General features: G+C 42.8%; 1 protein-coding gene across 4 annotated transcripts in view; it reads left to right on the forward strand.

Moving 5' to 3' along the window:
* wdr25 (WD repeat domain 25) overlaps window positions 1-12,142 on the forward strand; it is a 68,514-nt gene that overhangs the window by 25,789 nt on the left and 30,583 nt on the right. For 3 of the 4 annotated variants that reach the window (XM_072270517.1, XM_072270527.1, XM_072270546.1), the window contains one exon: window positions 2,182-2,271. The exons of the other annotated variant lie outside the window; for it this stretch is intronic. In XM_072270517.1, coding sequence (XP_072126618.1) covers window positions 2,182-2,271 — 90 coding nt within the window. The remainder of the gene's footprint in view (window positions 1-2,181; window positions 2,272-12,142) is intronic. 4 annotated transcript variants of the gene reach the window in all.

The raw sequence follows: 12,142 nt of genomic DNA on the forward strand, positions 1-12,142 counted from the left end.
TCCCTCTTTTCCCCGGTCCACTCCAGCAATGGATAGACATCAGTTCATTCCTCACTCTTTTCCCGGGTCCTGCTGCTTTGATTCAGCCCCGGTCCACTCCAGCAATGGACAGTCATCAGCTCATTCGTCACTCTTGGGCGTGGACCCTACTGCCTTGGTTTGGCCTGTACTCACTACGCCGCAACCTACAGCATGTTTGAAACTCCATTTCACACTGCAAAAACGGCAGGTCATACAGGCAGTTCAAAAGCACAACCCCAAAGGGGAAGTTATAGACTATTGATTGCAGTGATTGTTGTCCAGAAAAAGGGTGATTAACAGAGAAGTTAGAAGATTTATTTGCTGCTAGTAAGGCATCGCTGTATCTCACTAGCACCATCTTAAACCGGAACAGGGGATATGTCAACATTAAACAATCCTGACTCTTGAATAATATAGGCACTGAGTGTATTCGTGCTTTGACAATAATCTTATTTTGACTTTGAAGTCACATTCTTGATTTACTTTAATATCAATTGGGCCTGAAGCAGTTCAGAATTAGAATCATGTTTGTTATCACTGACTTATATTGTCAAATATGTACCAGGCTCCTGTACCTCCTTCAAGATGGTAGTAAACTGAAGAAGGCATGTCCCTCATGGTGAAGATCTGTAATAATGGATACTGCCTTCTTGAGGACCCGCCTCTTGAAGATGTCCTTGGTGCCCGTGATAGGACTGGCTGAGTGTGCAACCCACTGCAGCTTCTTGCAATCTCAAGCATTGGAGGCTCCATACCAGGCCGTGATACAACCAGTCAGAACCTCTCCACTGTACTGTTGAAATTTTCAAGGGTGTTTGGTGACAGACCAAATCTCTTTAAACTCCTAGTAAAAGAGAGTTGCCAGTGTGCCTTTTTCATTATTGCATCAACATGTTGGGCCCAGGATAGGTCCTCTGAGATGCTGAAGCCCAGGAGCTTGAAGCTGCTCCTATTTTCTACTGCTGACCTCTTAATGATGATTGGTGTGTGTTCTCCTGACTTCTATATTTTTTTCAATATCTAGAGTTTCTGTTTTTTTGCACTGTTTTTGGTCTGTTCGGTAGGCGTATACTGCAGTTGATTTATTGTTTTTTTTCTTTCATATTGTGTATTGCATTGAATAGCTACTGCTAAGTTAACACATTTCATGTCACATGCCAGTGATAATAAACCTGGTTCTGATTCTGACTTCCCCTTCCTGAAGTCCACAAACAATTCCTTGATCTTGCTGACACTGAGTGCATGAATGTTGTAATATCACTCAACCAGCCAGTCTGTCTCACTCCTGTATGCTTCCTCACCATCTGAAATTCTGCCAATAACTGGTGTTATCACCGATTCTCAGATGCCATTTGAGCTGTGCCAAACCACATTCATAAGTAGAACAGAGGGCTAAGCATACATGCTTGGGGCACGCCTGTGTTGATTGTCATTGAGGCGATGATGTGATTACAAACCACACTGTGGTTTCCCAATAAAAAAGGTGAACATGCAGTTGCAAAGGGAGGCCCAGGTTTTGAAGCTTGTTGATCAGTAGCAAGAGGATAATGGTGTTGAACGCTGAGCTGTAATCAATATGCTTTACTGATGTCTAGATGCTCCAAGGCCAAGTGGAGAACTAGTAAAATTGCATTGCTGTAGATCTTCTGTGGCAGGAGGCAGATTGTAGCGGGTCCGGGTCCGGGTCCAGGCCCTTGATTAGGCAGGTGTTAATTCTAGCCATGACCAACCTCTCAATGCACTTCATCGTACCAGGCAATAATTGTAGAACAGACCTGCTCTTCTTGGGTGTCAAGATGATTGATGCCTTTCTGAAGCAAGTGGCAATCTCAGATGTCCTTGAATGTTCCAGTTGGTTGATCAGTGCAGATATGCAGTACCTTGCCAGGTATACCATCTCGCAAGGATTCACTCTCTTGAAGGATGTTCTGATGTCCAACTGTGAGACAGAGATCACAGGATTGCCAGATACTGAGGGGATTTGCCCAGGCTTAGTGTTATTCTCTCTTTCAAAGTTTTCAAAACGAAAAGGCATTGAACTCATCGGAGAGTGAAGCATCACAGCCATTTATTCTGAACGGTTTTGCCTTGTGGGGAGTAATGGCATGTAAACTCTGTCACAGTTGACATGCGTTCATTTGTGTCTCTAACTTCACACAGAATTGCCTTTGTGCTCACTCGATGACCTTCTGTAGGATATACCTGGATACCTGGCATCCATTATTAAGGACCTCCAGTTGCTACAAAAAGGTAACAATTATACCAGTGCCTAAGAAGAATAACATGGGCTGCCTTAATGACTATTGCTTGGTAACACTCACATCGGCAGTGATGAGATGCCTTGAGAGGTTGGTTATGACCAAACTGAACTCCTGCCTCAGCAAGGACCGGGACCCATTGCGATTTGCCTATCGCCGCAATAGGCCAACAGCAGGCGTAATCTCAATGGCTGTCCACATGGCTTTAGACCACCTGGACAACACAAACACCTACGCCAGGATGCTGTTCATTGACTATAGCTGAGCATTTAATACCATCATTTCCACAATCCTGATTGAGAAGTTGCAGAACCTGGGCCTCTGTACCTCCCTCTGCAATTGGATCCTCGACTTCCTAGCCGGTAGACCGTAGTCTAAAGTAATTGAAGTCTAAAGTAGTCTAAAGTAATTGAATAATTACTTTGGTTCTGTCTTCACTAAGGAGGACATAAATAATCTTCCAGAAATAGTAGGGGACAGAGGGTCCAGTGAGATGGAGGAACTGAGCGAAATACATGTTCGTAGGGAAGTGGTGTTAGGTTAATTGAAGGGATTGAAGGCAGATAAATCCCCAGGGCCAGATGGTCTGCATCCCAGGGTGCTTAAGGAAGTAGCCCAAGAAATAGTGGATGCATTAGTGATAATTTTTCAAAACTCGTTAGATTCTAGACTAGTTCCTGAGGATTGGAGGGTGGCTAATGTAACTCCACTTTTTAAAAAAGGAGGGAGAGAGAAACCAGGGATTTATAGACCGGTTAGCCTAACGTCGGTGGTGGGGAAACTGCTGGAGTCAGTTATCAAGGATGTGATAACAGCACATTTGGAAAGCGGTGAAATGATCGGACAAAGTCAGCATGGATTTGTGAAAGGAAAATCATGTCTGACGAATCTCATAGAATTTTTTGAGGATGTAACTAGTAGAGTGGATAGGGGAGAACCAGTGGATGTGGTATATTTGGATTTTCAAAAGGCTTTTGACAAGGTCCCACACAGGAGATTAGTGTGCAAACTTAAAGCACACGGTATTGGGGGTAAGGTATTGGTGTGGGTGGAGAGTTGGTTAGCAGACAGGAAGCAAAGAGTGGGAATAAACGGGACCTTTTCAGAATGGCAGGCGGTGACTAGTGGGGTACCGCAAGGCTCAGTGCTGGGACCCCAGTTGTTTACAATATATATTAATGACTTGGATGAGGGAATTAAATGCAGCATCTCCAAGTTTGCGGATGACACGAAGCTGGGTGGCAGTGTTAGCTGTGAGGAGGATGCTAAGAGGATGCAGGGTGACTTGGATAGGTTGGGTGAGTGGGCAAATTCATGGCAGATGCAATTTAGTGTGGATAAATGTGAAGTTATCCACTTTGGTGGCAAAAATAGGAAAACAGATTATTATCTGAATGGTGGCCGATTAGGAAAAGGGGAGGTGCAACGTGACCTGGGTGTCATTATACACCAGTCATTGAAAGTGGGCATGCAGGTACAGCAGGCGGTGAAAAAGGCGAATGGTATGCTGGCATTTATAGCGAGAGGATTTGAGTACAGGAGCAGGGAGGTACTACTGCAGTTGTACAAGGCCTTGGTGAGACCACACCTGGAGTATTGTGTGCAGTTTTGGTCCCCTAATCTGAGGAAAGACATCCTTGCCATAGAGGGAGTACAGAGAAGGTTCACCAGATTGATTCCTGGGATGGCAGGACTTTCATATGAAGAAAGAATGGATGAACTGGGCTTGTACTCGTTGGAATTTAGAAGATTGAGGGGGGATCTGATTGAAACGTATAAGATCCTAAAGGGATTGGACAAGCAAGATGCAGGAAGATTGTTCCCGATGTTGGGGAAGTCCAGAACGAGGGGTCACAGTTTGAGGATAGAGGGGAAGCCTTTTAGGACCGAGATTAGGAAAAACTTCTTCACACAGAGAGTGGTGAATCTGTGGAATTCTCTGCCACAGGAAACAGTTGAGGCCAGTTCATTGGCTATATTTAAGAGGGAGTTAGATATGGCCCTTGTGGCTACGGGGGTCAGGGGGTATGGAGGGAAGGCTGGGGCGGTGTTCTGAGTTGGATGATCAGCCATGATCATAATAAATGGCGGTGCAGGCTCGAAGGGCCGAATGGCCTACTCCTGCACCTATTTTCTATGTTTCTATGTCTGTGTGGATTGCTGATAACTTATCCTTCTCACTGACAATCATCACTGGCGCACCTCAGGGGTGTGTGCTTAGCCCACTGCTCTACTCTCTGTGTACATATGACTGTGTAGCTAGCCATAGCTCAAATGCCATCTATAAATTTGCTGACAATACAACCATTGTTGGTAGAATCTCAGACGGCGATGAGAGGGCACACAGAAGTGGGATATGCTAACTAGTGTGTGGTGTTGCAGCAACAACCTGGCACTCAACGTCAGTAAGACAAAAGAGCTGGTTGTGGACTTCAGGAAGGGTAAGACGAAGGAACACATACCAATCCTCATAGAGGGTTCAGAAGTGGAGAGAGAGAGCAGCTTCAAGTTCCTGGGTGTCAACATCTCTGAGGATCTAACCTGGTCCCAACGTATCGATGTAGTTATAAAGAAGGGGACACAGCTGCTGGGTGGACAGGAGTCCCAAATCTGCAGGTTCTGAAAAAAAAATGATAGTAGATTTAAATGACTTGAACCAATGCTGCAGAGACTGTGACTGTAGATTTCAGCTGTAGTAGTTGTAAATGGGAGAAAGTTTTAATTCTCTTGGGAGCTGCACACAAAAACTTGCCACTCTGTGGTGCCATCACCCTCTTAAAACAGTTGCAAAATCATTGATCCTTCCAGAAGAAGATGGGGCCAGAGAACACCGCAACCAAGGGCAACATCCTTCAGACGGTTCTCGAAATTACTTCTTTCACTTCTGTTACTTAAATATAGTCCTGTTCCTGTTGGAGCCTATGGTCTATATTCTGTTGGTGTGTTTTTGGGTCAATTGAGCAATCTGGTGCTTTGCTGTCTCTGTGGGAGTTTGGAGAGGCTTCAAGAAAAGTGTGTGGCCTCAAGGGCAAGAAGCCTCCAGTTTTCTCCGAGTTTGCTGATTAAAGTGTCGAGGAAGACTGAAAATAATCAAGGATGACAGCAGAAGGTAGATGGGTGTTCAGTGCCACCTACCTACATTCCAATGGTGTGTCTCTCTCTCTCTCTCCCACTCGCACACTGCTCCCAGATGAAGGTGTATGCGCGTGTCCGATCTCTCTGTTCCTGTTGTTCAGGGAGTGACTGCTGGAGTCCTTGATCTTAGGCAAGATTTAATTGACGCGGTTTGTGGATTGGACTCTGCAGTTCATGATATGATGAGTTTCTGGTTTCTGATCACTCCTTTTTCTGTTGTTATTTTGTGCAATTTTGATCTGGGTGGACTGAATCTGTGGCCTGAGTTAATGAACGACAGTGCTAGATTGTACTAAACTGAGCTAAATTGTATGTGACTGGATTCTTTCGATGACCTTTGGGTTTGGTGTTTTATATTCTGTGGTTTTCGTTCTTTTTTTAATTTTTGTTTGCATGATTTGTGTTTTTTTTTAGCATGATGTGGGTTTGATGTTTTCCTTTGAGTGGGTTCAGTGGATCTTCTTTGTTTCGAGACTGTCTGTGGGAAGACGAATCTCAGGGTTGAATATTGCCTACATAACTTTGATAATAAATGTAGTTTGAATCTTTAAATTACTGGTTGTCACCTGCTATTCTTTGTGATCGATTGTAGTTAATACTAATAGCAACCTTGATATGATAGCAAGCTATATCTTAACCATCAAGTGCTTCTCAGTCCCCTTAATGGCTTTTTTTTGTAGTTTTAGCCTTCCATGCTGAACTGTTTCATTATTTAGGTTTTTTTTTAAATGAAGGTTTTTAATTGGACACCAAAATGATAATTCAACTGAGCAGTATGTGTTGTGCAGAACTCTAGATTCTCAAAGGAAACACTAACCCAATGACTAATCTAGTGAGAAGTATTGAACATTTGGTTAATCATCTGTTTAACTTCTTTCCTCAAATAACATTTATGTTCTGTCTTAAATCTGTTGGATCTTTATTGTTTTACGACTGTGCCGATTCCTGATGGAGCAACTAACCACATTATTTTTAATTTCAAAAGCAGCAATAGAAGCTATCAAAACTAGTCACATTTAGAATTTAATAAATCTGGTGAGATGCGGTAATTGGCAGCAATTGTTGAGTCATTATCATAACTAAGCAAAACAATTTCTGCTTTCAATATATAAACTGAGCAGTAGTATTTGAGGAGAAACCTGTCAGCAGTTTTTCTTTGCTTTTTCTAATGTAGGTGAATGTGTGTTCAATTTTTTAATGTATTGTATACCCCTAGGCAGCCCGCCTAGGGGAAGGAAAACTCTGATTTCAAACCTCTGCTGCCTTGCGGCTTTGCCCACCCATGGGAAAGCCTTCGGGAGTAAACCCTGAGGAGGAAATCTGGAGCCGGTGTCCCTAAGGCAGTTTGATGTCAGTTACAACTTCACTCTGGCAACCTCTGCGACGATACTGGTGTCGAGCTGTATCGGCGGTTGCCCTTCCCTTGGACTACATCAGTGACATAGAGAGAGGGAACCCACTGCATGGACAACAGCTGGTTCTTCAAATCTTCCCGCCCAGGTTTGCGCCCAGGAGAGGACACAGTCCACCAGAGGCACAAACCCATGATCCCCTGGGATCGATGGCTTCCTACCATTTTAGGTATACACTCGAGTACTAATAAGTGAGTTGTCTTGGGAAATAACCATTCACAGAACCTGTCTAGTCAAGTGAACTATAATTTCATCCTAAATTCTGATCACATTTTTGCAATGCATGTTGTCACGCTGTTGTCAGAATGTTTCTTTGGCATCTAACCATTTCAAAATTGATAGCAAGCATCATTTTAATAAATATATCAAGGATGTGCAAATAGTATCTAGAGATTAAAGGGAAGGGAGATATTAAATTTCAAGACCTGATAACACAATACACAACTGATATAAAAATGTGAGAAGAATTTTAACCTGTTTTGGAATGTTTTATAATGTTTAGATTAATGTAATCTGAAATCGCTGTGTGCTGTATTGCAGCATATTTAATATAGTTTGGATATCAAACTGACAAGCAGTGCTCTTGGCTTGACTGATATAAAGAGAAACAATTTGAGCAATTGTTCACTACTGAAAACTTGTGATGTGCTCAGTTTTTAATACAGGTTGAAACTCTCTAGTTTGGCATTCTGTGATCTGTCAATTCCCGTAATCCAGCGTGTTTTGAATCTGTAGTACAGATCTGTGCCAATTAACAAATTCTAAGTCAGAACTAACTAAAATCTAAAATTGACTGAGGTCTGTACTAACCTTTAGCTAACTAATCTAGCAGTGCCGCTGACAGTGATCTAGTAGATAGCCAGTTTACAGAAGCTTCAGGTTACTACCAGTTGCTGGAAGCCGTGCCTATATTTGGAACAGTTTGCCTTCTCAGAGGAAGATGCTCGTGGTCAATATCTGTGGTCTGGCATCCGTGAAGTCCTAAGGATGCTGGTCTAAAGAGTTCCAACCTGAATAAAAAGTAGCCTTTGTAGCTCACATTGCCACCTAATTAGCTACAAGCATCCAATAGGTCGATTCTAGCCACCTGATATTTCCTTTGACTCTAGAGTCGATAATAAACAGACAAAGAAAGTGCTGGGCTTAATTTTTTGATTCCCACTCCTTGTTCAGTGGAAAATCCCCAAAGCTAGTGAGCTTTTCAGGTTATGATAAATTAACATATTTAAGAATGTGAAAATGCATAAGTTATAGAACTAGAACAGAGAACAGTACAGGACATTATGGGCCTTTTATCCTACAATGTTGTGCCAACCTATATAAACCTACTCCCTGATCAATCTAACCCTTCCTTTCTACATAGCCCATAACCATCCATTTTTCTTACATCCCTGTGCATATCTAGGAGTCTCTTAAGTGTCCCTATTGTAAAAGGCACCCAACACTCTCTGTGAAAGATCCTACCTCTGATATCTCTCCTAAACTTTCCCCCTCTCACACTAACCTGATAGATGGCCATTGTGTTCCTTAAGGTTGTTATAGCTGGAGCTGGTAGTGGAGAAAAGCTCCCACTATTTATTAACTGCTCCCAATGGTGTGCTTCTCAATCAGCCTCTGACAACCAAGTCCAGCTTCATGTGTGGCTTAGCTACTAAGCCCAGTGGAACCACTTTTACTGATAGGAGAAGGAGCAAAGGCTGGTGCCATATAGTATTGGTCTCTGCCGTTCCTTGGGATTCATCAGCAGAGTGGAGAGGGGGAGCCTGCTGCATGGGCAACAACTTGCTCTCCATATTTTGGCTTGCGTATCACATAGACAGCTAAGAAATAAAGTGGATGACCTTGTTGTACAGCTAAGGGTTAAAAGATATGACATTGTGGCCATCACCGAGCCATGGCTAAATGATGGATGTGATTGGGAGCTGAATGTCCAAGGATACACAGTGTATACGGAAGATAGGAAGGCAGGTAAAGGAGGTGGCGTGGCCCTGATGGTAAGCAACGATATCAAATCACTAGAAAGGAGAGACATAGGATCAGAAGAGGTAGAATCCTTATGGGTCGAGTTAAGAAATGCCAAGGGTAAAAAGATAGCAGTTATATACAGGCCTACAAACAGCAGCCGGGATGTGGACTACAAGTTGCAACTGGAAATAGAAAAAGCGTGTCAGAAGGAAAATATCAAGATAATTATGGGGGATTTTAATATGAAAGTGGATTGGGAGAGTCAGGAAGGTACTGGATCTCAGGAGACGGAGTTTGTAGAATGCCTACAGGATGGCTTTTTGGAGTAGCTTGTCCATAAGCTCACCAGGGGATTGGCCGTTTTGGATTGGGTGTTGTGTAATGAACCGAAGGCGATTAGGGAGCTGGAGGTAGTGGAACCCCTTGGAAGTAGTGATCATAATATGATTGAGTTCAGTTTCAAATTTGAAAAGGAGAAGCTGGTATCAGGTGTATCGATATTTCAGTGGAACAAAGGAAATTACAGTGGTATGAGAGAGGAACTGGCCCAAGTCGATTGGAAAAGTAAGCTAGATGGAGGGATGGTAGAGCAGAATTGGATGAAATTTCTACAAGAAATAAGGAAAGTGCAGGAAAAATATATTCCAAGAAAAAAAATCATGAATGGAAAAATGACACAAATGTGGCTAACGAGAGAGGTTAAGGCTAAAATAAAAGCAAAAGAGACAGTGTGCAAGGAAGCAAAAATTAGTGGGAAACTGAGGACTGGATGACTTTTAAAAACTTACAGAAGGGAACTAAGAAAGTCAATAGGAAAGAAAAGATGAATTATGAAAGGAAGTTGGCAATTAACATAAAAAAGGATGCTAAGAGTTTTTAAAAAATATATGAAGAGTAAAAGAGTGACACGGGTAGATATAGGACCGACTGAAAATGATGCTGGAGAAATTATAATGGGTAACAAAGAGATGGCAGAGGAACTAAATGGGTATTTTGCATCAGTGTTCACAGTGGAAGGTATTAGCAACATACCTGATAGCCAGAGGTCTCAGGGAATAGAATTAGGTACAGTCAAGATTACTAAAGAAAAAGTGCTTGGGAAGCTAAATGGACTAAGAAAAGATTAAGCCTCCCGGACCAGATGAGGTGCACCCACGGGTTCTGAAAGAGGTGACCTTGGAGATCGTGGAAGCATTGGAAATGATCTTCCAGGAATCAATAGATTCTGGCGTGGTTCCAGAGGACTGGAAGGTTGCAAATGTAGTTCCGCTGTTTAAGAAAGGAGGGAGGCAGCAAAAAGAAAATTATGGACCAATTAGTCTGACATCGGTAGTTGGAAGGTTATTGGAGTCAATCCTCAAGGACGAGGTTATGAAATACCTCGAGGTGCATAACAAGATAGGCCCAAGCCAGCATGGTTTCATGAAGGGAAGATCCTGTCCCACCAATCTATTGGAATTTTTTGAGGTAATCTCAAATAAGATTGACAAGGGAGAGGTTGTGGATGTTGTGTATTTGGATTTTCAAAAGGTTTTTGATAAGGTGCTGCATAAGAGGCTGCTTAATAAGATGAAAGCCCATGGAATTACAGGAAAGGTATTGGAATGGGTGGAGCATTGGCTGATAGGCAAAAAGCAAAGGGTGGGAATAAAGGGATCCTATTCCGATTGGTTGCCGGTTACTAGTGGTGTTCCGCAGGGGTTGGTGTTGGGGCCGCTTCTTTTTACAATGTATATCGATGATTTAGATTATGGACTAAATGGTTTTGTTGCTAAGTTTGTGGATGACACCAAGATAGGTGGAAGAGCGGGAAGTGTTGAAGAAATGGAAAGGTTGCAGAGAGACTTGGTCAGTTTCGGAGAGTGGGCAAAGATGGCAGACGAGATACAATGTTGAGAAATATACGGTTGTACATTTTGGAAGAAGAAATAATCGGGCAGATTATTATTTAGATGGGGAGAAAATTCAAAAATCGAAAGTGCAAAGGGACTTGGGGGTTCTCGTGCAGGATACCCTAAAGGTTAACCACCAGGTTGGATTGACAGTAAGGAAAGCGAATGCTTTCAAGAGGAATAGGGTATAAGAGTAAGGAGGTGTTGATGAGGCTCTATGAGGCACTGGTGAGACCTCATTTGGAATACTGTGTGCAGTTTTGGGCCCCCTATCTTAGAAGGGATGTTCTGATGTTGGAGAGAGTTCAGAGAAGATTTACGAGGATGATTCCTGGAATGCAGGGGCTAACATATGAGGAGCGTTTGTTGGCTCTTGGACTGTATTCATTAAAGTATAGAAGAATGAGAGGGAATCTCATAGAAACATTTTGAATGTTGAAAGGGTTGGACAGAGTAGATGTGGAAAGGCTGTATCCCTTGGTGGGTGAGTCCAGGACAAGAGACCACAGTCTTAGAATTAGAGGGTACCCATTTAAAGCAGAGATGAGGAGAAATTTTTTTAGCCAGAGGGATGTAGATTTATGGAATTCATTGCCACATACAGCTGTGGAGGCCTGATCTTTGAGGGTGTTTAAGGAGGAGATTGATAGGTATCTAATTAGTCAGGGTATCAAGGGATATGGGGAAAAAGCTGGAAATTGGAACTAGATGGGAGAATAGTTTAGCTCATGGTGGAGTGGTGGAGCAGACTCGATGGGCTGAATGGCCTACTACTGCTCCTTTGTCTTGTGATCTTGTGAAGACACAATATCCATGGTTGACCCCGACCAACACAGGGCCTCAGGTGGCCATTGTCATACTGGGAAAATGATGGTGGCTGTCCACTCTATCTTTGCCTCCCATAATATTATATACCTCTATCAAGTCTCCACTCATCCTTCCCTCCAAAGCAAAAAGCCTAACCTTTCTGCATAAGACTTGCTCTTTAAATCAGGCAGCATCCTGGTAGTTCTCCTCTGCATCCTCTTTATAGCTTCCATATATATCCTATAATGAAGCAACCATAGCTGAACACAATATTTCAAAGTATCTATAACATTTCTAACCAGAGTTTTATAGAACTGAAACATTACCTAAAGGCTCTTGAACATAATCACCCAACTAATGAAGGCCAGCACTCCATACACCGTCTTAACCACCTTGCATGGCATCTTAGAGGAATCTCTGGACTTGGAGCCTAAGATCCCTCTGTACCTCCACACTACTAAGAATCCTGCTATGACCTTGTACTCTGCCTTCAGGTTTGATCTCCCAAAGTGTATCACTTGACACTTTTCTAGATCGATCTCCATCTACAACTTCTCCACCCAGCTCTGTGTCCTGTCTCAATTCCATTATAATCTGAAACAACCTTCTTCACTATTCACAACTCCACCAGCCTTCATGTCATCTGCAGATT

This window comes from Mobula birostris, chromosome 1 (assembly GCF_030028105.1).
Source record: "Mobula birostris isolate sMobBir1 chromosome 1, sMobBir1.hap1, whole genome shotgun sequence".
NCBI lineage: Eukaryota > Metazoa > Chordata > Chondrichthyes > Myliobatiformes > Myliobatidae > Mobula > Mobula birostris.